The following is a 26,734-nucleotide window of genomic DNA, read 5'->3' as shown; positions in this document are numbered from 1 at the left end:
ATTTTAGTTTGTTTATCAACTAAATCTGTCAGCTGCCTTCAGAAGACTTTGAATATGGTGCACTTGGACTACTTTAAGTTTTTATGTGAGTCACTATCAACTGCCAATGTATGGAAATCAGGGATATTCTTTCAAATATCCCCTTTATATTTCTGCAGAATAAGGAAAGACATACAGGTTTGAAACAAAACGAGTGAGTAAATCATGACAAGGTAAATGTTTGGGTGAATATGAAAACAATAGAAGGATATTAGACCATGGAAATATTATTGGAAATGATATGAGCTAAACATTTCTGTCACAGAACAGATGAGCACAGATGAGCCTAGACAAAATTTCAATTCTGAAAAAAATTGTAATTACTACATTTTACTTTTGCATGGCAAAACTGAAATCAAGAAGTTCTGAAGAGACATTTTTGCTGGTTAATACTGCAATTTGAAAACCACTTACAGATCCATAGTGGCAGTCGTCAGGTTCTTCCACCTCATATAGGACTACATCCTTCATAATCACAGCAACAGCTTTTAGTATAAAGGACATGAACAGATGTATATGGATGTAGTTCCTTGTGCAGTGGAGTTTTCTAGAAGCCAAAGGACAATGAGAGTAAGAGACTGAAATAGTTGTTTCAGCACAATGAATGGGAGGCAAGAAAACAATTAACAGTCTTTTCTAAGGGCTATATAATACACTTTATGTACAGTATTTTATATATATCAGCAAACAAAAAAGTAGTACATTCAATTTCCATCCACCATATATACCATATCATCGCTGTCCAGTGAAAAACACATATCTCCACTTTTGGCAATTTTTACATTTACCATATGGAATACGATGAACAACATCTTCCTACTGTTTGAAATGTACATCGAAATGACCAGAGAAAAGATGTTTAATCAGGCTTAATCTGTTTAACAAGTATCTCCATTGGCAATGTGATGTGTCCATCAAAACCACGTATGTCCCTCCCTTATGTTTTGAAGAGCTTCAACTAATTAATCTCAGCTGTCCAGCTATCAATTGAAGCTAGAGTCGGTCTGCTCATCTATAACACCACCACCAATGTAGTCCAAAAGCATAGATTTGTGTATATAATATTTTTTTTAGTTTGAAGTCTAGTGAAGAAATCGCTCTGGCTCTGTGATTTCACTGACAACCAAAGCCATTCATGCATGCACAATGTCAAGACAGGTGGCTTTAAAAAGTAGACTATACCAGCCATATACTGTGTGCAGATTTCCATCTTCACGAAACCATGAGTGAAAGCTAATTCTTACTGGCAATTTATGCATTGGACCCTGAAAACGCATTTCGAAACCGAACTGTCCACTCAACAACCAGACAAGAAACCCTAGTCATAAAATTTATTTCGACCTAAAATAGCTGATCAGATTATTTCCAATAATAAAATTCTCTAGCAATCAATAACCTACTAACAATGTTCTCGTAACACAAAAAGTTCTGTAACTGAACATGCGCCATTGGATCCCATTGGAACATTTATGTCAATGTTCACTAACAAAACTCCAGTTAGTCCAATTAAAATATGGAATATTTCATTAACAGATGTGTAATGATACAATTGTATTTATGGTGCTAAATGTGATTAATATATGTTATTTTTGGTTCATTTTGTAAGACTGTTTATGATAAAAATAGTTTCTCCATGCTCTTGAAAATTTTTTTTTTTTTGGGGATACGTGCTTTTCATCAGACAGCAACGTTATATGGATATATGAACTTTATATGGATATAGTTATCTAAATTCAGGATTTCGAATCTATACATTGTTCAGGACAGACCATGTTTTCTTCCTCTGTTGAGAGGTGAGCCGCTCATTCTATTCAGCACACACTGGGCTCATTGTCTGCCCTTCAAATCATAGTAGGCAAGTCATATACTGTATGCATGACAGCTTACAGTACATACAACAAACACACATACAGAGACATCTAAGAACTATGTTTGTGTTTAATTAAGTGTGAGACTTCAAAAGCCAAAAGAGGAAGCTTTTCAATACACTTGAGATCTGGCTTGACCATGTCCCATGTTTTGAGTTGAATGGAGGATTTACCTGAAAAAGCACAGTATAATGATGGCAATGATTAGGGATATAAGAGACACAGCGTGACCAATGGTGTATCCGATTCTCACAGAGCCCAGGAATTCACCCTATGTGGAAAAACATAGTGAACAATTGCAATTGCTTCAACACACTGATGATGATTACATCACTGAACAGCACTGAAATCAAAACTACATGCCAGCTAATGATTGTCTTAAGTGTATGTTTAGTTAAATGTCATTTAGCAGCTAGCAATTTCCTTTAAAGCAACTTGGCCCAATTATTTCCGATACAGCAACCATGGAGAAAACTGGGGTTAAGAGCCTTATTTAAGGGCACGAGGGTCATAGAGGCCCTTAACCTTTGGGCTCCTACCATCCAATTGATTATTTTTTTATTTAATTACCGGTATATATTTGATTAATGATTTGCTCAGTACACCTATGAATTACCTTTATCAAAATGCTAGAAAAAAATAAAGTTTAAATGCTGCGCTGTGTCATACGCACCACCTTTCCATCCTCTGTGATATTGGGGTTGTAGCCACAATTAAACGCAACGACAACTGGGATGATTTCGGTCCAGCCATTGGCAGTACAGCTCTTCGATATATTTCCTGCACAGAGCAAAAAGGCAGAGAATATGTCAAAACTGAGAGAGAAATGTAGAATGCCAAACCACAAGTTTTAATCCTAGCATCATTCCTCCAGTAATCACTGCCACTCACATTTAGTACAAACAGCTAAAGATGGGACCACCGATTACTGCAAAACAAGCAAAGGAAATGAGCACTTCATGGATCACTCTCAAAACCCAAGACTCCAATGAAATAATCAAAGGGAAATTGTTTACATGAATTGACAAACTTGGAACATCTTTTTTTCTGTGTGTTGCAACACACCATTTTGTGATCTGATTTATTTTGAGCAAAATCTAACTTTGGAAGAGATTTTTGGAACAGTTTTCCTTGCAATTTGGGGAAGCAGATTTCATCACCTGATTAGATTGAGCTAAATGTTCATTGGCTTGAGAATCCTCTCAGGCTTGCAGGACTTCTGATTGAATTGGGGGGATCTAGGGAAGGGGCCATGGGGGCACTGGCCCCAGCTGAAATCTGATTGGGCTTCCCTCGATATCATTGCGCAAAACAAACCTCAAGCGACCTATTTGAATTCTACATGAGAATTTTACATTTGAAAGCTCTATGGAGTAACAACAATTTTAAACGCCAAGACGGCACTGATGAGGGAAAGTATATCATCAAAATGATTCCTAAATCATTAACAGAAGTCTACAGACTACAGTAGAACAGTTCCAAATCAGTAAAGTGGTTTATTCATGAATATTACAACGAGCCCTATAGAAATAACGTGTTAAGTTAGTTTGATTTCACACAGCACTTTGAAGTACAAAAAAACTACAAAAAAGTTGCTCAGATGATCAAAAATAAATAATATTCATTATAAACATGAAACGCAACAACATATCTCAAATATTAATTGCAATAATGTTAAAAAAAAAAACCTGTATCATGATGAACGTGTCTGTCAGCCACTACCGACCATTTATCAATACCCTTTAGTACCATACAAAGGCCAATTTCAGTCAATTCTTCATTTAACGTTCTGAATTTGTAGAGCTAAACATTTCAATTTAACCAATTAACCGAAAAAGTCAAAGAGAAATAATCATCATCATTATTAATTATTACTTCTTAAGAAGTTTCCATCTTTGTTAATATTTTAAGTTCTTTATCTTATTGATCTGCCTATCTAATATATTTATTTCCACTCCATTCTCATATTCATCCTTGATATTATTTCTCTACACTCCTTACTTGCATTCATGTGGACTGAGATTTTTCAGTGTAATATGCATTTAGGCAATGCTTATCCATTTATTTATTTCAGAATATTTGTATTTTGAGGAATAAGTGCAAAAATATAGTTATATTGGGCCTTATGATCTTAACAATTATGCCACGTTACTACAATTACAGACAATGAAAATAAGTAGTCTGAGTATCAAAGTATCATTTGGATGTAAATGTGGGCCTCCTCATGTAAAATACATTTCATGAAAACAATCTTTTCAATTGTTATCAAAGAACCTCTCCTGATAACTTCTGTAGAATGTATGGTTGTTATTCAATGAGTTGATCAGTGTATGTTAAAAATATAACAAAATTATGCAAGTATTGATAACAAGATTGTTTTTACATTCCTTGTTAATTAGGTCATGTGTTCAGATTTCAAGAGCATAGACTCATATTGACATGGTATTAATTTGGCCCCTCTCTGCACACTGGCCAATCTGTGGCCCCCTCCTTTAAAAATTTCTAGATCCACCCCTGGATTGAATGATGCTGATTTTTGCACCCAGTCTGTTTTTGTGAAGCAGACAGTAGACAAGCTCATCATCAGGTAATCATGCCAAGTGGAAGAGGAAAAATAACAGCTGTAGCTCTGTCTGAATGTCTTAATGCTGCCTGAATACCTGCTAGGAAATCATTTTACTGACTGGACACATCATGGAATTCAAATTACTGCATAACTTGTCTGACATAGACTTAGAATATTTGAGGCCATATTTTTATAGGGCTGATGTCGTAACATAAAATGAATAGAAAGGAATGGAATTTTGAAAAACAGAACCCCCTAAATTATTTGCTGTATTAAGAGGAAAGGATTGTAAAGTTTGCCTCTAACTTCACTGATCATAAAAATGTAATGCTGATGTATCACTCTGCGTTTGGAAATATTAAATTTCCTGCCAAATTTTTTTGAAGACCACATAGGTTATTTTAATGTTTTGTTTTTCACTGGTTCTTTTCTTCTGAAATAAATTTCCCTGGGGACAATTTGCCTGGTCCTAACAATTAGATAAGTTATTCATGAATAAAACATCAACATCTTCAACCCTGAAAATGTTACTCTCATTTGTAGGAACGTTGTCATCCTTAGGGAATGTTCTGGCATCAAAGAAGATAGGCGTAAACCTCTAGAGAATACATCAGGCTACACTTGTGGACAGAAATACACAGCTGTCCTATATAGGGTTTGACGTAAACCTACTATAAACAACAAACTGTCATAAAATATCAGCCATTAATTATCTAAAAACGAATGTATCTTTAAATGACCTCTTCACACTCCAAAATTGAAACATGGACAGAGGACCAGAATAACAATATTTATTTACCCTGCCCAGTGTATTTTCAAAGCACATTTATTCTTTTTGCAACCTGGTCTCACAGAATCATGTTACTATACCTACACTTACAGTATGTATAGTGTAGGGCTGGGAAGATTCATCGACATAATCGATGTCATCGATTACAGAAATACGTCGATTTGCATAACACGCGTTGGTGCATCGCAATGGAATAATTAATATTTGGGCTGTCGATTTAACACGTTAATTCAGTGCGATTAATTTGACAAGAAATAATGCGTTAAAATAATTAATGCAATTAATCGCACTGCCCCGGACCATAATAGGGAAGATTCCTGAGAAATGCAATCTTGTAGTACCACCTGTTTACTCCAGAGGGCAGTAAGTGAAATTTCAGCTGTATGAGCAACGCGCAGTTTATACAGTGAAGAAAACAACGTTCAGCAGACACACAACACAAACATGCATTACTATCTTGCGCTCAAAACACTTGGAGCGCAAATGCAAACTAAGGGATCTCAAGATGTGTTTAAAGATTGAGTATTAAACTATATTTATCTTGACACAGTGACCTAAACGTTTTATGTTTATGACACAACACACCCGAGACACTACACAAGCATGTCTGTCGCAGGTGTACATTGACGGGTCCTTAAACAAGCCCTCATAATAAATCTCGAACTGATTGACAAATTCACTTGTGAAATGGATTGCTGTGAACTGTGTGCCAATGATTGGATTATGATCAATAATATGGTAGTAAACAATTAATTGTATTTTAAAGCCGCTTTTTGTATTGTCTTATTAATGATGAACACGTCTGCCACCAGAATGTAATGCATTTTATTTATCTGAATATTTTTAATATATATATATATATATATATATATATATATATATATATATATATATATATATAATTTTAAATATTTAAAGATAACTATGTATAATTATACAGGCATATGCAAATGTTTAGGCACCCCTGACAATTTCCATGATTTTCATTTATAAATAATTGGGTGTTTGGATCAGCAATTTCATTTTGATCTATCAAATAACTGAAGGACACAGTAATATTTCAGTAGTGAAATGAGGTTCATTGGATGAACAGAAAATGTGCAATATGCATCAAAACAAAATTAGACAGGTGCATAAATTTGGGCACCCTTTTCATTTTGTTGATTTGAATACCTGTAAATACCTAGCACTGATTAATTGGAACACACAATTGGTTTGGTGAGCTCATTAAGCCTTGAACTTCATAGACAGGTGCTTCCAATCATGAGAAAAGGTATTTAAGGTGGCCAATTGCAAGTTGTTGTTCTCTTTCACTCTCCTCTGAAGAGTGGCAACATGGGGGCCTCAAAACAACTCTCAAATGACCTGAAAACAAAGATTGTTCAACATTATGGTTTATGGAAGGCTACAAAAAGCTATCGCAGAGATTTAAGCTGTCAGTGTCCACTTTGAGGAACATAGTGAGGAAATGGAAGACCACAGGCACATTTCTTGTTAAGGCCAGAAGTGGCAAGCCAAGTAAAATATCGGAGAGGCAAAGGCAAAGGCAAAGGATGGTGAGAACGGTCAAAAACAGCCCACAGACCACCTCCGAAGACCTACAACATCATCTTGCTGCAGATGGTGACACTGTGCATTGTTCAACAATTCAGCGCACTTTGCACAAGGAGAAGCTGTATGGAAGAGTGATGCGGAAGAAGCCTTTTCTGCACACACGCCACAAACAGAGTCGCTTGAGGAATGCAAACGCACATTTAGACAAGCCAGTGTGGAAATTGCAGTAACTTGCAAGAGACAACTTCGCACTTTGAGCACACAAATGCGTGTGTCGTTTATTTTGTAAGAAAAACTCCAGCCAAACAAAAGGCGCCGACAAGCGCCATACGTCATCACCCATACAGAACATGTAAAGGGACCACGATCCCTGAACAGTTATGAGGAAAAACGCTAAGAACAAAGTACTGCAATTATCACCAACAATGTATAGAACTAAATTTAACACCAAGGTGAATTATGTATGTCACAGTCACTACACACGTCCCCCCAGAATTCACCGTATCCGCAGAACCAAACTGTCAACGGGGAGGTGGGCGTATCAACCGACCACAATGACTGCGCTGTACTGGAGGTTGAGGAGACCTCACTGCAGCCGGTGTCCCGTCAGGACCCGGGTGTGGGGCAAGGAGTGTAGGAGGTTTAGGAGCAAGGGGTGGAGGCAGAGCAGGAGGCCGTCCGTGGCGTGGGGGCTGGGCCAGGTCGATGGGCCTGGCCACGTCCAAATGAGCCGGTTTAAGGCGGTCGATAGAAAGTCGCTCCGGTTTGCCACCTCTGTCCACCACAAAATGTTTGTCCCCCGTCTCCAGAACCCGGAATGGGCCCTCATAGGGCGGATGTAGCGGTCCCCTGTGGGCATCGTGGCCAATGAAAATGTAGTCAGCCGTCTGAAGTCCAGCGGGGATGTGTGACTGAGGGAGGCCGTGACGTGAAGTTGGAACAGGTGCAAAAAGCTTTGCAATGTCCAGTAGAGTAGACCGCTGGAAAGTAGCAGACCAGGGAACATTGGCACTAGGGACAAACTCCCCCGGTACCCGCAGTGGCTGTCCATAAACAAGCTCCGTGGATGAGGACTGAAGGTCCTCCTTTGGCGCAGTCCTGATGCCCAGCAACACCCATGGGAGCTTGTCGACCCAGTTGCTGTCTTTGAGGCTGGCACGCAGGGCAGCCTTCATTGACCTATGAAAACTTTCACAGAGTCCGTTAGCCTGCGGGTGATATGCGGTCGTGTGGTGGAGTTTCACTCCGAGGCTCTGTGCGACAGCGTCCCACAGCTCAGACGTGAACTGCGCGCCTCGGTCAGAGGATATGTCCGAAGGAGTGCCGAAACGGGCAACCCAGGTGCCAATAAATGCCCGTGTCATCTCGACAGACGCCATTGACGTCAAAGGCACAACCTCGGGCCAGCGGGTGGTCCTGTCAACCATGGTGAACAGATATGTGAAACCGTGAGAGGAGGGCAGAGGACCGACCAGGTCCACGTTTACATGATCAAAACATCTCTCCAACCGGGAACAAACCTAACGGGGCTTTAGTGTGGTGGTGGACTTTGGCTCGTTGGCACTCAACACAGATGTTAGCCCAATCCCTAACGTCCTTCTTGAGGCAGTGCCAAACAAACTTAGCTGCAACCAGTCTCTGTGACGCTTTCGAACCTGGGTGGGAGAGACCATGGATGGCGTCAAAAACTTGTCGTCTCCATCCCGAGGGAACGACTGGCCGAGGACTACCTGTGGAGATGTCACACAGGAGCGTGGTGCCAGCATCGCCAAAAACCACATCCTCGATCTGCAGACCTGTAGTCGAGGTCCTCAGGAGTTGCACATCCGGGTCTGTGGCCTGAGCGGCCGCCATGCGGTTGTAATCCAAACCCAGGTGGACTGCCCCCCCCCCACAGCCTGTGATAGGCAGTCAGCCACGTGGTTGGTCTTACCAGCAACGTGCTGCAAGTCCGTGGTGAACTCCGAAATGTAGGACAGATTACGTTGCTGGCGGGCGGACCACGGTTCAGCCACCTTGGCCATGGCAAAAGTCAACAGCTTGTGGTCCACAAACGCAGTGAAGTGTCGGCCTTCCAGCAGGGAACGAAAGTGTCGGATGGCGAGGTAGAGACCCAGCAGCTCCCGGTCGAAAGTGCTGTACTTCCGCTCACAGGGGCGCAGCTGACGGCTAAAGAAAGCCAGCGGCTGCCAGGCACCGCCTACCCACTGCTCGTAGACAGCACCGACAGCATAGTCTGAGGCATCCGAGGTGATGGCGATGGGGGCTGTTGGAGAAGGATGCGCCAGCATGGTGGCATTCGCTAGGGCTGCCTTAGTGGCGGCAAAAGCCCTGTCCCTACTCTCAGTCCAGTCCACAACGTGCTGTGGTTTACCTTTCAAGGCCTCGTGCAAAGGTTGCATGAGCAGAGCAGCTCGAGGGATGAAACGGTGGTAAAAATTCACCATGCCGAGGAACTCTTGCAGGGATTTGACAGTGAACGGACGTGGGAACTGTGTGACCGCCTCCACCTTTGATGGGAGAGGGACCGCCCCATCTTTAGTGACTCTGTGTCCAAGGAAGTCAATGGTGGAGAGGCCGAACTGGCACTTGGCGGGGTTGACAATCAATCCATGCTGGCTAAGCCGCTCAAAAAGGGTTTGGAGGTGCGCCAGGTGCTGAGACTTGGACGTGCTCGCTACTATAATGTCATCCAAGTACACAAAAAGAAAAGGCAGGTCCCGCAAAACAGAGTCCATGAGGCGTTGAAAAGTTTGGGCTCCGTTTTTAAGGCCGAAAGGCATGCGCAGGAACTCAAACAGACCAAACGGCGTGATCACCGCCATTTTGGGGATGTCCAGTGGGTGTACCGGCACCTGATGATATCCATGAACAAGGTCCACCTTAGAAAAAATCACCTTGCCAGACAGGTGTGCTGAAAAGTCCTGTATGTTCGGGACTGGGTATCGGTCAGGCGCCGTTGCCTCATTAAGGTGCCGGTAGTCGCCACACGGGCGCCAGCCGCAACCAGGTTTGGGGACGACGTGGAGGGGCGATGCCCATGGGCTGTCGGATCGGTGAACTATTCCCAGGCGCTCCATGTTCGCAAACTCAGCCTTTGCAACGGCAAGCTTGGTTGGGTCTAGGTGCCGAGCGCGGGCGTAGACAGGTGGACCAGTGGTGGCGAGATGGTGCTACACTCCATGCTTCACGGCAGATGCAGAGAAAGTGGGCTGAGTGAGGGTTGGGAAACTGGCAAGCAGACGGTGGAAATCATCAGAAGTTGAAAGCATGCTAGACAGCCGTATGGAGTCGGTCCCTCTGAGCGTGCATGTATAACAGCAAAACGTGACAGCGTCAATCAGACGGCGATTCTTTACATCCACCAACAGTCCATGTGCACACAAAAAATCAGCGCCGAGGAGGGGAACGGCAACCTTTGCGGTAACAAAGTTCCAGCCGAAGTGCTGTCCTCCTAAACACAATTCGATGTACCTCGTTCCATATGCGCGGATGGGGCTACCATTGGCAGCTTCCATAGGGGGGCCGTGGCTGTCGGTCACCATGTCCAAACAGGATGCAGGCAGGACGCTCCTCTGTGCTCCTGTGTCGCACAGAAAACGCCGTCCAGAGATGCTGTCGTGGATGAAAAGCAGCCTGCCTATGCGGCCGACGCTCATGGCCTCTACTGAGCGCCTGCCCCGGCGTTTCCCAACCCGCTGAAACTGCATGGTGAGCGACATTTGCTAGCCTTGGTTCCAAACTTAGCATGGTAGAAACACAAGCCTGGAAGTTGTTGAGGGCCAGAAGACAACTGCCGCCGAGAAGTGGTTGCTGCGATGAAGGTGGAGTCGTCACGTGTCACCGAAGCGATGTGCGCAGGAAAAAGCGCGTCCGCACAATGTCCGTGACTCGCCAGAAAAAATTTATCAGCTTCCTCAGCCAGTCTCCGACAGTCAGTGATCCTGGTGTTGGCTAATGCAGCTCTCACTTGTGAAGGCAGCTGACGCAGGAAAAGCTGGATGAACAGAAAATCGGGTCTGTGCTCTCCCAAAAGATCCAGCATGCGGTCCATGAGCTCGGACGGTTTGCTGTCACCCAGTCCTTGAAGGGAGAAAAGCCTGCCGGCTCTCTCAGCGTCCGACAGTCCAAATGTTTTCAGCAGGTGGGCTTTGAGTGCTGCATACTTCTCGTTTTCCAGAGGATTTGTTAGAAGGCTCACCACTCTGGATGCCGTTGAATTACCAAGAGCCGACACTACGTAGTAGTATTTTGTTGTATCCGCGGTGATCTCACGCAGCGCGAACTGCGCTTCAGTCTGTGCGAACCATGCCGATGCGGACGATTCCCAGAATTCAGGGAGTTTGAGGGTGACAGCGTTCACAGTCATGGTCGTGTTGTGTCACTGGATACGTCCAGCAGACTAATGTCGGGGTCACCAGTGTGGAAATTGCAGTAACTTGCAAGAGACAACTTCGCACTTTGAGCACACAAATGCGTGTGTCGTTTATTTTGTAAGAAAAACTCCAGCCAAACAAAAGGCGCCGACAAGCGTCATACGTCATCACCCATACAGAACATTTAAAGGTATCACGATCCCTGAACAGTTATGAGGAAAAACGCTAAGAACAAAGTACTGCAATTATCACCAACAATGTATAGAACTAAATTTAACACCAAGATGAATTATGTATGTCACAGTCACTACACCAGCTTCATTTTGGAAGAAGGTGTTGTGGACTGATGAAACAAAGATGGAGTTATTTGGTCATAACAAGGGGCGTTATGCATGGTGGCAAAAGAACACAGCGTTCCAAGACAAACACTTGCTACCCACAGTCAAATTTGGTGGAGGTTCCATCATGCTGTGGGGCTGTGTGGCCAGTGCCGGTACTGGGAATCTTGTTAAAGTTGAGTGTTGCATGGATTCCACTCAATATCAGCAGATACTTGAGAATAATGTTCACAAGTTGAAGTTATGCCGGGGCTGGATATTTCAACAAGACAACGACCCAAAACACTGCTCAACATCTATTCTGGCATTTATGCAGAGGAACAAGTACAATGTTCTGGAATAGCCATCCCATTCCCCAGACCTGAATATCATTGAAAATCTGTGGGGTGACTTGAAGCGGGCTGTCCATGCTCGACAACATCAAACATAACTGAACTGGAGATGTTTTGCAAGGAGGGATTGTCCAAAATACCTTCATCCAGAATCCAGACACTCATTACAGACTATAGGAAGCATCTAGAGGCTGTTTTTTCTGCTAAAGGAGGCTCAACTAAATATTGAACTAAATATTTCTGTTGGGGTGCCCAAATTTATGCACCTGTCTAATTTCGTTTTGATGCATATTGCACATTTTCTGTTCATCCAATAAACCTCATTTCACTACTGAAATACTACTGTGTCCTTCAGTTATTTGATAGATCAAAATGAAATTGCTGCTCCAAACACCCAATTGTTTATAAATGAAAATCATGGAACTTGTCAGGGGTGCCTAAACTTTTGCATACGCCTATATTGATATTAATATGTATAATCTTTATATATTGAATTATTTTAAGAATGTATATTGTTGAGGTGCTTTCTCAAATATTTGTTTATGCAATTAATCGCGATTAATTAATTGCGACACCATGTAATAATACGATTATAATTTTTAATGGATTGACAGCTCTAATTAAAATGCATCACCTGGTTTAAGCATGGATTCCCCGAAGAACAAACTTGCCCATGTAATCTAAAGCGTGGGAGTATTTTAGCCGGAGACCCAATGATGTGGTGCTGTGTAAGATATGCAAATTGGAAATGGCTTATCACAGCCGTACAACCACCATGAACGAACACTTGAACTGTTACACTGGTGCAGAAACCTGGGAAAGGAGGAAGAGCATGCTGTCCTGGAGAATTTGACGCTGCCGTCTGCTGGGGTGCGGACAAGCTTGCTGCCATCCTCCGGGACGGAGGGGCCATTGCCGTCCACCAGGGGACAGAGAGGTCGCTGCCGTCCACAAGGAGGCAGAGGAACCGCTGCTGTCCTCCAGGAAGCGGAGGAGCCGCTGCCATCAGCCAGGGGATGGAGGAGACACTGCCAGTCACCAGTAGGAGGAGGAGCCCACTGTCGTCCACCAGGGAGGGGAGGGCAGCTGAGGACCAGGTAAGCTGCGTGCCTGCGGGAGCCAAATAAGAGTTTTCTTTTCTGTACTTTCTCTCTCTCTCTCTCTCTCTCTCTCTCTCTCTCTCTCTCTCTCTCTACCGCTCTCTTTCCCTCTTCTTTCCCTCATCCTACCCAGGTTCCCAGGAGGTGGGGAAGACCAGCCGGCGATGGAAGGGAGGGGGGCTGTAAGTCAGACCGAGGTCTCCTCAGCCTGATTCGGACAGTGGGGATATGTGACGAGGAGGAGGGCGTGTCCGAGCCAAGATGACGCACACCCGGTGCTGAGTTGCCCAATCAGCGGGAGAGGGATAAAGGAGGGATGCCAGAGAGAGAGAGAGAGAGAGAGAGAGAGAGAGAGAGACATGCATTCTATGTGTGTGTCGCTATGTTTTAGTTGTTTTTTTTTTATGATTATTTATTTATTTAAAGGTTGAACATGGTCCACAATTGCGACCACATATAACTATGTACAAGACCAGGGTTTGCTTGAAACAAAAATAAATAAAATACACATATACATGTATACGAATAAGTTAGGGGTGGCTTGACAACACCAGCACAGCTCCAGGATTACCACTGCTCCTCCTTGATAACGCTCAGAAGTAATCAGTACGGATGACCTATTGAGTTATTATATGAGATAGCTTTGTAACAAATTCAGTCCAGGCCTTAAGCGTTTTTGGTTTGGCTTTGTTAATTCTCGCTGTAGTAAGTTCTAATAGTGCAATGTATTTAATTTCTATGAGCCACAATTTACCTACTGGGATTGTGGGCTCATGCCAAATCTTGAAGATAATCTTTTTGGCTGCAGTTAGAGCAGTGTGAAGAATCCTACGCTGGCTCACAGTCAGATCAAGATCTGCATCATCATTCAACAAACAGAGACTGGGGTGCTTAAGGATTACCTTATCACATAGTTCACAAATCCCATATCGCCAGATACAGCTCCGGGGGTAAACCATCCAGACCAGGGGCCTTACCCTTATTCATAACTTCTAAAGCCTCCTTCAATTCTTTTAATTCTATTGGAGAATCAAGAAAAGCTTATTGCTGCTCGCTTAATTGGGGTAGATCTAAATTTAACAGAAAATCAATGACAGGTTGTTCATTCACTCCCACCTCAGATCTGTATAGATGCTCATAAAATTCCTTGAATATCCTATTTACATCACCCGGAGCCGTGTGAAGAACATCTGCATTGTCCTTAATGGCATTTATTGAGGCCAAGGCCTCATTTCGTTTCAACCTTAACGCCATTAATTTGCCTGGCCGTTCTCCATTAAAATAGTAATTTTGTTTGGTACGGTGAATCAAAAATTCTACCCTTTTTAGTAAGATCGCCTTGTAGTCAGTTTTAAGATTCCCCAGGATTCTGCTTTTCTGTTCCGTAAAAGTTTTTTAAGATCCTTCTCTACACATTTAATCTGAGCCTCCAAACGGGTTAATTGTTTTACTCTGGATTTATTTACAAAGGAGGCAAAAGAAATACAGTTTCCTCTCAAAAAACAGTGGCTGAGCTCGAATTTTCTTTGAGAAACAGAGATAATTTAGAACGTAACTGTTTTAAAAAATCTTCATTTTGCAAAAGAGTTGTATTCATACGCCACCTTTTGGAGCTTAGGGGAATTATCGGAGGAGATAGATTACAAATCACAGCGGAGTGATCTGAATTCAGTATGGGTAAAATATCAATAAGGTTTACACCTTGAGTAAGAGATTAAAAATCAGAATGTAATCTAGCCTCGAAAATGATTTGTGACGTGCAGAATAAAAAGTATAATCTCTACAGCTCTCATTCTTCACTCTCCAGATATCACATAAGTCGTTATCAGCAATGAGCTCGTTTAACGACTTCGAAGCCTGATCGCCATGAACAGAGACAAGGGATCTATCGATTAAGGGGTTACAAACTGCATTAGCATCTATTCCTACGACCAGGTTGTAGTCAACAAAATTAAGTAGGGATTTGGTAAGAGATGGAAAAAATCTACATCATAATTATTAGGGAGTATACTGAGAAGAGAACCATTTTCAAATTATTCCATGAACCTGACACATATGTAAACCGCCTGTTTTCATCCCTCCCGTTTTTCTATTAGAAACGGGAATTTTCTGTTCTGAAGAATAATAACTCCTCTTGATGCACTATTATACGATGAAAAAGCTATCACTTTAAAATGTCTATTCTGAAAGCGGGTAACATCAGGAGCCTTGAGATGGGATTCTTGTATTAGGACCATGTCAGCTCGTTTGCGATGAAGATAATCTAGGCATTTGGATCTTTTTACGGGAGAATTTAGACCAATGACATTCCACGATATCACATTAAAGTCCCTCATTCTGTCACAATATAATTATACATGAGACAAAGGTAGCCATAATAACCGAACGCATCGACAAGAATTTCACCCCCAAAAAACACAAATAGTACAACAAAAACGGCAAACCCTGGTAGTTCTAACATTGTAATGGTTAAATACATTAAAAAAACTAAAAATAAATTACTATCGGCAGCTTGCAGAGAGGAAGAACACCCTCTCTTATCTGCCTGGAAAGCAAATTTAGTCGAGGCCATGCACTCGGACTATGAGTGGCAACAGTTACTCAAGCATCAGCATCTCTCACCTGAGTGTCCATCACAGCGAAAATTAAACCTATATCCCTACTCAAAGTGCCATAATAGAAAACAAAGAAGGCCGAATTTACTCATCAGGCATCCCTGTAGGCGCGGTGGTGTCCATTTTCGTAGTGGCGCTCAGAGACGCGATGAAACGCTCCAGGTCTCCGGGGGTTTTGAAGAACAATTGCTCCTGGCCGTTACGTACTTTGACCGATGCAGGGTAAAGCAGGAATGACTCGATGCCTAATTGCTGGAGGTGTTTCCTCCCTTCGACCATAGCTTTCCTTTTTTTGGACGTTCCCTGGCTAAAGTCAGGAAAGAACCTTAAAATACTCCCTTCATAACTCAGAGGTGGTGCGCTTCTGGCTCCCTGTAGGATCGCCTGTCGGTCATTGTAACGAAGGAATTTGAAAATCAAAGTGCGCGCTCTATTCCTGGAGGGATCCTCGTTCGCGTAGAGGCGGTGCGCCCGTTCAATCTCGATCGTCTTCCTTTGTAGAGCTGGAATCCACTTGGGAATATGGGTCTGCAAGAACTGAATTGCATTCCCTCCTTCAGCTCCTTCCCGCAGGCCCACCAACCTTAGGTTATTTTGTCTGGATTTATCTTCATAAAGAAATAGTTTCTCCTGGAGCTCCTCTAGGCAAGACTTGTTAGCAATCGAGTCCCTTTTAACATCCCGCACCGTAGCCTGGATTTTGTCACATCTATTGCCGAACGATTTGACATCCTTTTCCAGCGAGTCCACATGCTTAGTTTTATGGCGCTCAGTTGCTTATCAAGCAAAATCTGAAAAAAATCTGAAAAAAAAAATCTGAAAAAAAAGACAACTGAGGCAGAGCGTCGATATTAAGCAGCCATCACCGTCCGCTGCGCATGCGCATCCCCGCTATGTTTTAGTTTTATGTTGGTGTCTCATTAAAGTTTTGTTGATCGTTAATTTGGTTCCCGCATCCTCCTTTCCCGAACCTTGTTACAGACAAGTGATCCAAAATTGTTGTAGAAGCACCACAAAATTATGTGATTGCTTAAGCAATTGCGTTTTTATTCAAACTTTTGCTTTTAAGACACTACCGATTAGGTTTAAGGTTTAGGCAAGAGAGATTGGTTATGGTTATTTAAAACTTGATAGAGTATTAACCTTAAAAACCTCATCTGATTTTCATCTCACATTTGCTTTTTATGACACCGTTGGTTAGGTTAATGGTTTAGGTTACTGAGGTTAAAAACCTCATCTGTTTGGGTAAACATTTAATTTGCTGGTAACACTTTGTAATAAGGTTCCATACGTTAACATGGGTTAATGCAGGAGTTGCCAAACTACGGCCCATGGGCCGAATAGAGCCTTGCGAAATGTTTTGACCAGCCTGCAGAATCATGCCTGTCACATTTTTGATCTGCCTGCACTGGAAGCGTGAGATTTTGGTGTTTTTTTTCATGCCTGTAAGACTGAAGTCCAAGTGTTTTTAACTGCCCATTATTTAATAACCAAGCTTGAATCGTATTATGACTCGTGTTACGTCCCTGTGGTTGCGTGTGGATGTTTCTCTCTCTCTCTCTCTCTCTCTCTCTCTCTCTCTCTCTCGCTCTCACATTCTTAGGCTCGCTCAGGCTGGGAGAGCTGTCAATTTCAATCTATGACGTGACGTCACCCCCCCCCGCAGCCATTCAAGTTTCCCGCTAGCAGTTAAAGGGAAGCTGCAAAGAACGCGTGGCCGGCTTGTTTTCTTGTCGCTCTGCTTTGTTGCCTTGTACGTTCGTTATGTTCTGTTATTTTCTTTGCCATCTCATTTTGAATATTATTGTGACATGTTCCCTTTTATGTTCTTATTTTTGCCCTTTTGATGGCGTGGTTTGAGGTTACCAAGAGTAATGTGGACAGGTAAAAATGTCACGTGACTTACACAAAAATACACCTAGGAAAACTATGTATATACACATCAGGTAAGTAAGTGAATGCCACCCTTGTATGTTTTTGTGTTTGTTAGTCAGTGTAATTTAGAGAGGGCGTTTGACGCTGAAGAGGTTTGTCTTTACTTTTCTTTTGTTTATTAGTTAGATTAGAGGTTTGATTTACAAGTCAGACTGAGTTGTGTTTTGTTCTTTTTATTCATTTGGCTTCACTAATTACGTCCCTTTATTCTCTTGGGTTAACTATTTATCTGGTATCTTTTGAGCTGTAAATATTTTGCTTATTATTTTCTTTGTTTATATTCACCATTATTATTATCAACATTATTCTTCTTTTGGTATGATTAATTCACTTATGTATAATAAATTATCTTTCTTTCGCATTATTTCGTTACGTGTTGTCTCTTGCCATTTTACTCACACCAAGTTCATCGCAACCACAATGTTACCTTTTAATATGACCCTAGATCATATGAGTTTGTAACATTTAATGGGGGCTCATCCGGGATTGTTAAAATCCCAAATAAATTTATAGTTGTGATCATTTGTGTGTGTGTGCTGGTGGCAAGTGACGAAACGTTATTTTGGCGGCGTATTTATACGGGGTGGTATTGTTGTGCTCGTTTTCTGATTGTGCATTATGGAAAGGTTTAACTTGCAGGAATTTATTGCCAGTCCGTCCTTAGAGCAGATTAGTTCGTGCAGGAAGCAAGACTTGGTGCTGATAGCTGACCACTATCAGGTTGTTGTGAGTAGACAGGCTCTTAAGAGTGACATAAGGAGTAAGCTGATACAGCGGTTAAGAGAGAGTAATGTTCTTCCTATGTCAAATACCGTGGGTGATGATGGGGCTAGCGGAAATGTCGGTGTGGGTGACGTTGCAGTGGCAAATCTCAGCCTTGTGGATGATGAGGATAAGCAGAGCGGTCGCGCTGATGCGGAGGTGATGGCCGATGCTAAGGCCGGCTTCCCACCGTTTGATCCATTCTTTCCCAGTTCGGTTGATTCCAGAGACGGCACGCGACTGAGAGTCTGCTTGGCCCGTTTGCAATATGAGGCACAAGAGAAAGCCCAAGCACGTCAAGCTGAGCAAAATCTGCGTTTGGAGTTACGCAGGCTCGAAATTGAGGCGGAGACTCAGGTGAAGCTGCGACAGCTCGATCTGGACGCGATGAGGGTTGCTGCCGGTTCGGCTGCGCAGTCGAATCCAGGTCCGGTCTCTGATGTTCCTCCGCGGTCTGATTCATCCCAGGTTACGTTTGACATAAGCAAGCACATTGCCTTAGTACCTCAGTTTAGAGAATCAGAAGTAGATTCTTATTTAAATGCATTCGAACGCATAGCTACTTCTCTTCGTTGGCCTAAAGACGTCTGGTCTTTATTATTCCAGTGCAAGTTGATCGGTAAAGCTCATGAGGTTTGCTCTACTTTATCATTAGAGGAGAGTTTAAAGTATGAGTCTGTGAAGTCTACTATACTTTGCGCGTATGAGTTAGTTCCAGAGGCATATAGGCAGAAGTTTAGGGGACATAAAATAAATTCTACCCAGACATTCGTGGAGTTTGCAAGGGACAAAGGCATTTTATTTGACAAGTGGTGCACAGCCAGTAAAGTGAGTGACTTTAACGAGTTACGGGACCTTGTACTGCTTGAAGAGTTTAAGGGGTGCTTGCCCGATCGTGTTGTGGTTTACCTTAACGAACAGAAAGTAACTTCGTTATCCCATGCAGCCGTGCTAGCGGATGAGTTTGTTTTAACCCACAAAAATGTTTTTGCACTTGTACGTCCAGAGAGATCACAGCCGGTTCCTCTGCAAAACCAAACGTTACACTCTAAACACAGCCCACCTCATACTAGGGAAGATCGTGAATGTTTTTATTGTCACAAACGAGGACATGTGATAGCAGATTGTTTGACTTTAAAACGCAAACAGCAGCCTAAAAGTGTAGGGTTTGTGGAAGCTGTTAAGCCGACTGTTATTGTACCTAGTGAGGAGAAAATTGACGATAGTTACCAACCTTTTATCTTGAAAGGGTTAATTTCCTTAAATGGTAATCGTGAGGATCAGAAAGAAATAAGGATGCTTAGAGACAGAGGTGCAATGCAATCATTTATTGTCGCAGATAGGTTGCCATTGTCTGAAGATACTTTTTGTGGATCAAGTGTAATAATACAGGGCATTGAAATGAGTTGCATAACTGTACCATTGCATCGTCTACATTTGCAGAGTGAGTTATGTACGGGATTCGTGAGAGTGGCGGTACGTCCTTCTCTTCCTGTTCAGGGCGTTGATTTTATTCTTGGAAATGACCTGGCCGGTGGGAAAATATTGCCCGTGTTAGAGGTTGTTGACAAACCAGACGCGTTTAGCCAGTCAGAAGATTTGTCTAATACTTACCCTGGGGTTTTCCCCGCATGCGCTGTCACTCGTGCTCAGTCGCGTAAAGTGGGTTATATGGTGGATCTGTCTGACTCTCTTTTTCTTCCTCTCCTTGCTGGTGACGAATCACTGTGTACTGTTACGTCGACAAAGCAAAACAATTCACAGTCAGAGAACATCAGAGTAAATGTGTCTGATGCGGATGCCTTAAAATGATCCGTGTCACGAGAGAAAGTTATTGCTGCACAGAAAGAGGATAAGTCTCTCATCACTGTTTTTAATTCTGCTATCTCTCTTGATTTGGTTAAAGACAAGAAAGTGGCTTATTTTGTTGAAAATGATTTGTTGATGAGAAAGTGGTGTTCTAACAATAACGATTCAGATTGGAATGTTGTATATCAAATTGTCCTTCCTTCTCCTTATCGTCAGCATGTTCTATGTTTAGCACATGATCATCAGCTTTCTGGTCATTTAGGAATTACAAAGACGTACAATAGGATATTGCGACATTTCTTTTGGCCAGGGTTAAAGAAATGCGTTGTTCAGTACTGCCGTACCTGTCATACCTGTCAAACTGTTGGGAAGCCGAATCAGGTGATTCGACCTGCTCCACTGTCTCACATACCAGCTATTGGGGAGCCGTTTGAGCATGTGATCATAGACTGCGTTGGGCCATTGCCTAAAACTAAATCTGGTAACCAGTTTTTGTGAACCATAATGTGCATGGCTACTAGAGTTCCGGAAGCAATTTCATTAACTCTTTCCCCGCCAAACACGGAATTTTCCGTGTTTTATGAAAAAACGCTTCCCCGCCAAACACGGAATTTTCCGGGTTTCCGTGTTTTAGGTGTTATACGGTAAGGAAGACCCCTGCGCATGTTTTGAAAGAGTACGCAACGCTTTGATCAAAGAAACAGACTGCGATCGTCTCAAACATGAAGAAGTGGAGTATTGAGAAGCTCAAAATATCAGACATAAACATGCCTTTTTCTCAGCTTTTTGTCTGAAATGTTGTTTTTGACAAAACCTACCTCTGTTCAAGTCGCAATAAAAAAGAACAAATGAAGATAAAATAAAATCGTTTTTTTTGCCTAAAAGCAGAGGCTCAGATCTTTATTGTGATATATAGCATCTTCATATATTCATGGAAGAAAATATTCTGCGGGCCATTAAAGTTTAGCGAAAATCGTCAAAAACCCTGGCGGTGGCTGGCAACTTTTTTTTAAAAACGCTGGCGGGGAAAGAGTTAAGAAAAATCACCGCGCCCGTTATCAGCAAAGCGTTGGTGAAGTTCTTTTCCACTTTCGGACTTCCTAAAATAATACAAAGTGATCAGGGCACAAATTTTTTATCAAGACTTTTTAAACAACTACTGGAGTCTTTGGCAATTTCTCACCGAGATTCAAGTGCGTACCATCCACAAAGCCAGGGCGCACTTGAACGCTTTCACCAGACACTTAAGTCGATGCTTAAGAAATATTGTATGGACACTGCTAGAGACTGGGATGAGGGTGTTCCCTTGGTTCTATTCACAGTAAGAGAGACTGTACAAGAATCTCATGGTTTTAGCCCAGCCGAACTCGTATTCGGACACTAACGCTAACGCTAACGTACTGGATTATGTAAGTACATTTCGAGATCGTTTGCATACTGCTTGGTCACTAGCTAAAGAATCTTTAGAAAATGCTCAGAAAGGCATGAAGCGCAAGTTCGATCAGAGAGCAGTTGCGCGTTCGTTTTCGTCTGGTGATAAAGTGTTGGTGCTTTTACCAGTTCCTGGATCATCTTTGTCTGCCCATTTCTTTGGTCCGTATGTGGTGAAACAGAAAATGAGTGAAACTGATTATATGCTTTACACACCTGACAGAAGACGTCAAACCCGAGTTTGTCACATAAACATGATAAAAGCTTACCATGAAAGGGCGATGCCTGAGGTGAAAGCTTCAGAGGAGACTGCAGGGCCCGCTGTCTCGTCTGTCGCAATAACCGTGGAACTGATCCCATCTTCTGGTATCTCAGGGGCTGACGAGGATGGTGTCGTGCTTCGCAATGCTCCTCAGCAGTGTGCAAGGTTAGCCAACTCAGAGATTTTAAAAGATATTCACTCGTATCTTAATCATTTAACTTTGGACCAGGAAACTGACATTGTTAAAGTAATATCTGATTTTAACTGTCTGTTTAGTGATGTTCCTAAACAAACTAATGTCTTACAGCATGATATTGTTGTAAACGGTGCTCGTCCTATTAAGCAACATGCTTATCGCATAAATGCAGTCAAGAAATCTATTATGCGTCAAGAAATAAGTTATCTGCTGGAGAATGATTTAGCCAAACCTAGTTGTAGTCCCTGGAGTTCTCTGTGTCTTCTCGTTCCTAAGCCTGATGGCACGTTTAGATTCTGCACTGATTTCCGTAAGGTGAACGCCGTAACGGTGCCAGACAGTTATCCGTTACCGCGAATGGAAGACTGTATTGATAATATTGGGTCTGCTCGTTTTGTTACTAAGCTGGATATGCTGAAAGGGTACTGGCAGGTACCACTTACTCCACAAGCGTCAGAAATTTCAGCATTTGTAACCCCAGACAGGTTCCTTCAGTATACAGCGATGGCTTTCGGACTCCGAAACGCTACAGCCACTTTTCAGCGTCTTGTAAATCTTGTCTTGGCTGATGTACCGAATTGCAATGCATATCTCGATGATCTGGTTTTATACTCTGGGAATTGGAAGGAACATGTGTGCTTGTTGAGAACAGTGTTTGAACGCCTTCGTAAAGCTAACTTAACCCTCAACTTGGCGAAATGCGAGTTTGGCCGAGCGACTGTCACTTATCTCGGTAAAGAGGTTGGACAAGGCCAGGTACGACCGGTAGAGGCTAAAGTCACAGCTATTGCGGAATTTCCAGTCCCTACCACCCGACGAGAGTTACGAAGATTCTTGGGTATGGCTGGATATTATCGCAGTTTCTGCAAAAATTTCTCGACTGTTGTTAATCCTCTCACTGCGTTACTCAGCCCGTCTAAATTTTTTAAATGGTCTGTGGAGTGTCAGTATGCTTTTGATTGTGTAAAGACGCTTTTATGTAATGCACCTGTTCTTGTTGTACCTGACTTTATACACACTTTTAAGCTTGATGTCGATGCAAGCGCCGTTGGTGCTGGAGCTGTTCTTCTTCAGGAAGATAAAAATGGTATAGATCATCCTGTTAGTTACTATTCTCGTAAGTTTAATAAGCATCAGCTTAATTAATCTACCATTGAAAAAGAAACACTTGCTCTCTTGCTTGCCCTACAACACTTTGAAGTTTACCTTGGTTCTAGTAGTCTTCCTGTCACAGTGTTTACAGACCATAACCCTCTTGTGTTTTTATCTCGAATGTATAATCAAAATCAGCGTTTGATGCGCTGGGCTCTAGTACTCCAAAATTACAATTTGGAGATCAAACACAAAAAGGGTGTTGATAATGTTTTGGCTGACGCTCTTTCGAGAGTGTAAAAGTATTGCATGTGTTTTTATTTTCACAAACAGGTTTGTTCTTAAGGGTGGGAGTGTTACGTCCCTGTGGTTGCGCGTGGATGTTTCTCTCTCTCTCTCTCTCTCTCTCAATTTCTTAGGCTCGCTCAGGCTGGGAGAGCTGTCAATTTCAATCTATGACGTGACGTCACCCCCCCCCACCCGCAGCCATTCAAGTTTCCCGCTAGCAGTTAAAGGGAAGTTGCAAAGAACACGTGGCCGGCTTGTTTTTTGTCGCTCTGCTTTGTTGCCTTGTACGTTCGTTATGTTCTGTTATTTTCTTTGCCATCTCGTTTTGAATATTATTGTGACACGTTCCCTTTTATGTTCTTATTTTTGCCCTTTTGATGGCGTGGTTTGAGGTTACCAAGAGTAATGTGGACAGGTAAAAATGTCATGTGACTTACACAAAAATACACCTAGGAAAACTATGTATATACACATCAGGTAAGTAAGTGAATGCCACCCTTGTATGTTTTTGTGTTTGTTAGTCAGTGTAATTTAGAGAGGGCGTTTGACGCTGAAGAGGTTTGTCTTTACTTTTCTTTTGTTTATTAGTTAGATTAGAGGTTTGATTTACAAGTCAGACTGAGTTGTGTTTTGTTCTTTTTATTCATTTGGCTTCACTAATTACATCCCTTTATTCTCTTGGGTTAACTATTTATCTGGTATCTTTTGAGCTGTAAATATTTTGCTTATTGTTTTCTTTGTTTATATTCACCATTATTATTATCAACATTATTCTTCTTTTGGTATGATTAATTCACTTATGTATAATAAATTATCTTTCTTTCGCATTATTTCGTTACGTGTTGTCTCTTGCCATTTTACTCACACCAAGTTCATCGCAACCACAATGTTACCTTTTAATATGACCCTAGGTCATAAGAGTTCATAACACTCGTATTATGTTCACAAGCAATTTGCTCTGACATGAGCCGGAAAAACCATATACATAGTCCATAGCATGGTGATACAGCACACTCATACAAAGGTGCACTGAGGTGCAGATCGCCAGAAAGGCATTAAAACAGTTGATCAAACAACAAAAGTTCCTTTAAGTTTTTTATTGAAACTTGTCTGGTTGTAAAGAGTAGCATCTCTAGTTTTGTGTGATTTGTTGCTTTAAAACATGAATTAATTTTTAGTTCGTCAGCGCGCTGAGAAACATGAAGTCCACATATGTGGGTTTTGGGACATTATTCCCTCAAAAGATGAAAAAACATGTTAGTTATTTTGAATAACTTTTATCATAAACACATCGAGCTTCCTGCCTCCTCCACGTGACGGGTGATCTTACCAACAAGCTTACGTCAACCCTCTTAAAAATAATCAATCTTTTGGGTTCAGAAGAACTTTATTTGTCGACTGGAGTCTTGTGGATTATATACATTTTGGACCGTAAAATAAAATACAGTACATTCACTTGCATTGTTTAAAGGAGGAGGCCAAAAAAGAAATCCTAAAAATATTAAATTCTGTTTTGATGAAAAAAGAAATCAGATACATCTTGGATGGCCTGAGGGTGAGTAAATTATCAGCAAATTTTCATTTTGGGGTGAACTATTCCTTTAAGCATGTGAAATTTCAGAACAATAGTTTTTTCTGAGATCTTGGATGATTTATTTTGATTTTCCTGTGATGTCAAGCAAAGAGGCACTGAGTTTGAAGGTAGGCCTTAAAATACATCCATCAGAATCTAATTGGCTAACTGTCTAAAGGCTTGACATAATTTTCTGTTATTTTCCAAGCTGCTTAACAGCACAGTTAATTTAAAAGCACAGTTCACTTTTTGGGTGCAGTTGCTCGGGAACGACACCCAAGTCTTTCACCTACTGTTGCACTTGTGTATATGGTTTGCGTGACAATAAAGTAACATTTTATTTGATTTTGATTTGATTGTATGTAATCTTCTGACAATTGCAAACACAACACAAGTTGTCAAAAAACAAATATTTTTGTCAAATATATGTGTGGCACAATTTTTGGCACCCTTTTATTCAATCCTTTATGCAACCTCCCTTTGCCAAGATAATAGCTCTGAGTCGTCTCCTATAATGCCTAATGAGGTTGGAGGACACATGGCAACAGATCTGAGACAATTCCTCTATACTGAATCTCTCCAGATTCTTCAAATTCCAAGGTCCACATGGTGGACTCTTCAGTTCACCCCACAGATTTTCTATGGGGTTCAGGTCAGGAGACTGGGATGGCAATAGTAGAACATTGATTTTGTGGTCAGTTTATAATTTTTGTAATTATTGTGCATCATTCTCTTACTGGATGATCCAACCAGGGCCCATTTTAAGCTTTCTGGCTGAGGCAGTCAGGTTTAGATTTTTTTATCAATGGTATCTGATGGCCCACGATGCCATGTATCCGAACAAGATGTCCAGGACCTTTGGCATAAAAACAGATTCACTACGTTAAATATCCACCACCATATTTAACCGTGGCCATGAGGTACTTTTCATATGGCTACCTCTCTGTGTGCGCCAACACCATCTCTGGTGTTTGCTGCCAAAAAGCTCTATTTTTGTTGTTATTGACCATAGAACCCAGTCCCTTTTTAAGTTCCAGTAGTGTCTGGTAAACTGAAGATGCTTGAATTTGTTGTTGGATGAGAGCAGATGCTTTTTCTTGAAACCCTCTGTGGCAGGGCGGAGGGTGGGTCGGATCGTGATTCCACACACCTGGCCCCTAATTAGGCTGATGAAGCCTGTGAGGTAAAAGGCGACTGGAGATGGGAGTGCGAGAGAGAGAGAGAGAGAGAGAGTGAGAGTGAGTGTGAGTTATGGGCAGCTGCTCGACACATGCGTGTGTATATGTCTTTTGGTTAAGTTTATAATTAAAATATTATTTATATTATCAAGCCGGTTCTCACCTCCTCCTTTCCATTGAACTGTGTTACATTTGGTCCGCAACCTGGGACGGAGGACGGATGCACCGTAGTGGAGGAGTGGCCAAGAACCAGGCTATGGCATATCAGAGAACTGGTGAGTAAATTCCCCTCTCCTCTCTCTCTCCCACTGCCGTGCCGCATTGGCCATTTCCCTCTGTTTTTAAATATTAGTGTTTTAATTTGGTGCCATCGCCGTTACGGCATATAAGTACCGAATTTTTTTGTTGTTGTTTCCCTCCCCTTGTCCCTGATCCAGGTAGATGGGGAAGACCTGCCGGCAGACGGGGCGGAAGGCACGTATATAGAAATTTTGATATAGAAATCCTCACTGCCGTGGTTAAAGCTCAGTTTCATGAGAATTACCCATTAGGTGTCATGAACTCACTATGAACAATATATGTTTTACAGCATTAATTCATATTTATTAATCTTCATTTCAATTAATTGTT

General features: G+C 42.1%; 1 protein-coding gene across 1 annotated transcript in view; it reads right to left on the bottom strand.

Moving 5' to 3' along the window:
• vipr1a (vasoactive intestinal peptide receptor 1a) overlaps nt 1-26,734 on the bottom strand; it is a 78,505-nt gene that overhangs the window by 34,531 nt on the left and 17,240 nt on the right. The window contains exons 4-6 of the mRNA XM_052128825.1: nt 2,581-2,687; nt 2,081-2,178; nt 454-586 (exon numbers count right to left, since the gene is read on the bottom strand). Of these exons, the coding sequence (XP_051984785.1) occupies nt 454-586; nt 2,081-2,178; nt 2,581-2,687 (338 nt within the window). The remainder of the gene's footprint in view (nt 1-453; nt 587-2,080; nt 2,179-2,580; nt 2,688-26,734) is intronic.

The sequence above is a fragment of the Xyrauchen texanus genome, chromosome 6, assembly GCF_025860055.1.
Source record: "Xyrauchen texanus isolate HMW12.3.18 chromosome 6, RBS_HiC_50CHRs, whole genome shotgun sequence".
In the NCBI taxonomy this organism is placed as follows: domain Eukaryota; kingdom Metazoa; phylum Chordata; class Actinopteri; order Cypriniformes; family Catostomidae; genus Xyrauchen; species Xyrauchen texanus.
Note: the sequence above shows the minus strand (reverse complement) of the source record. Positions and strands in the feature narration are given on the sequence as shown.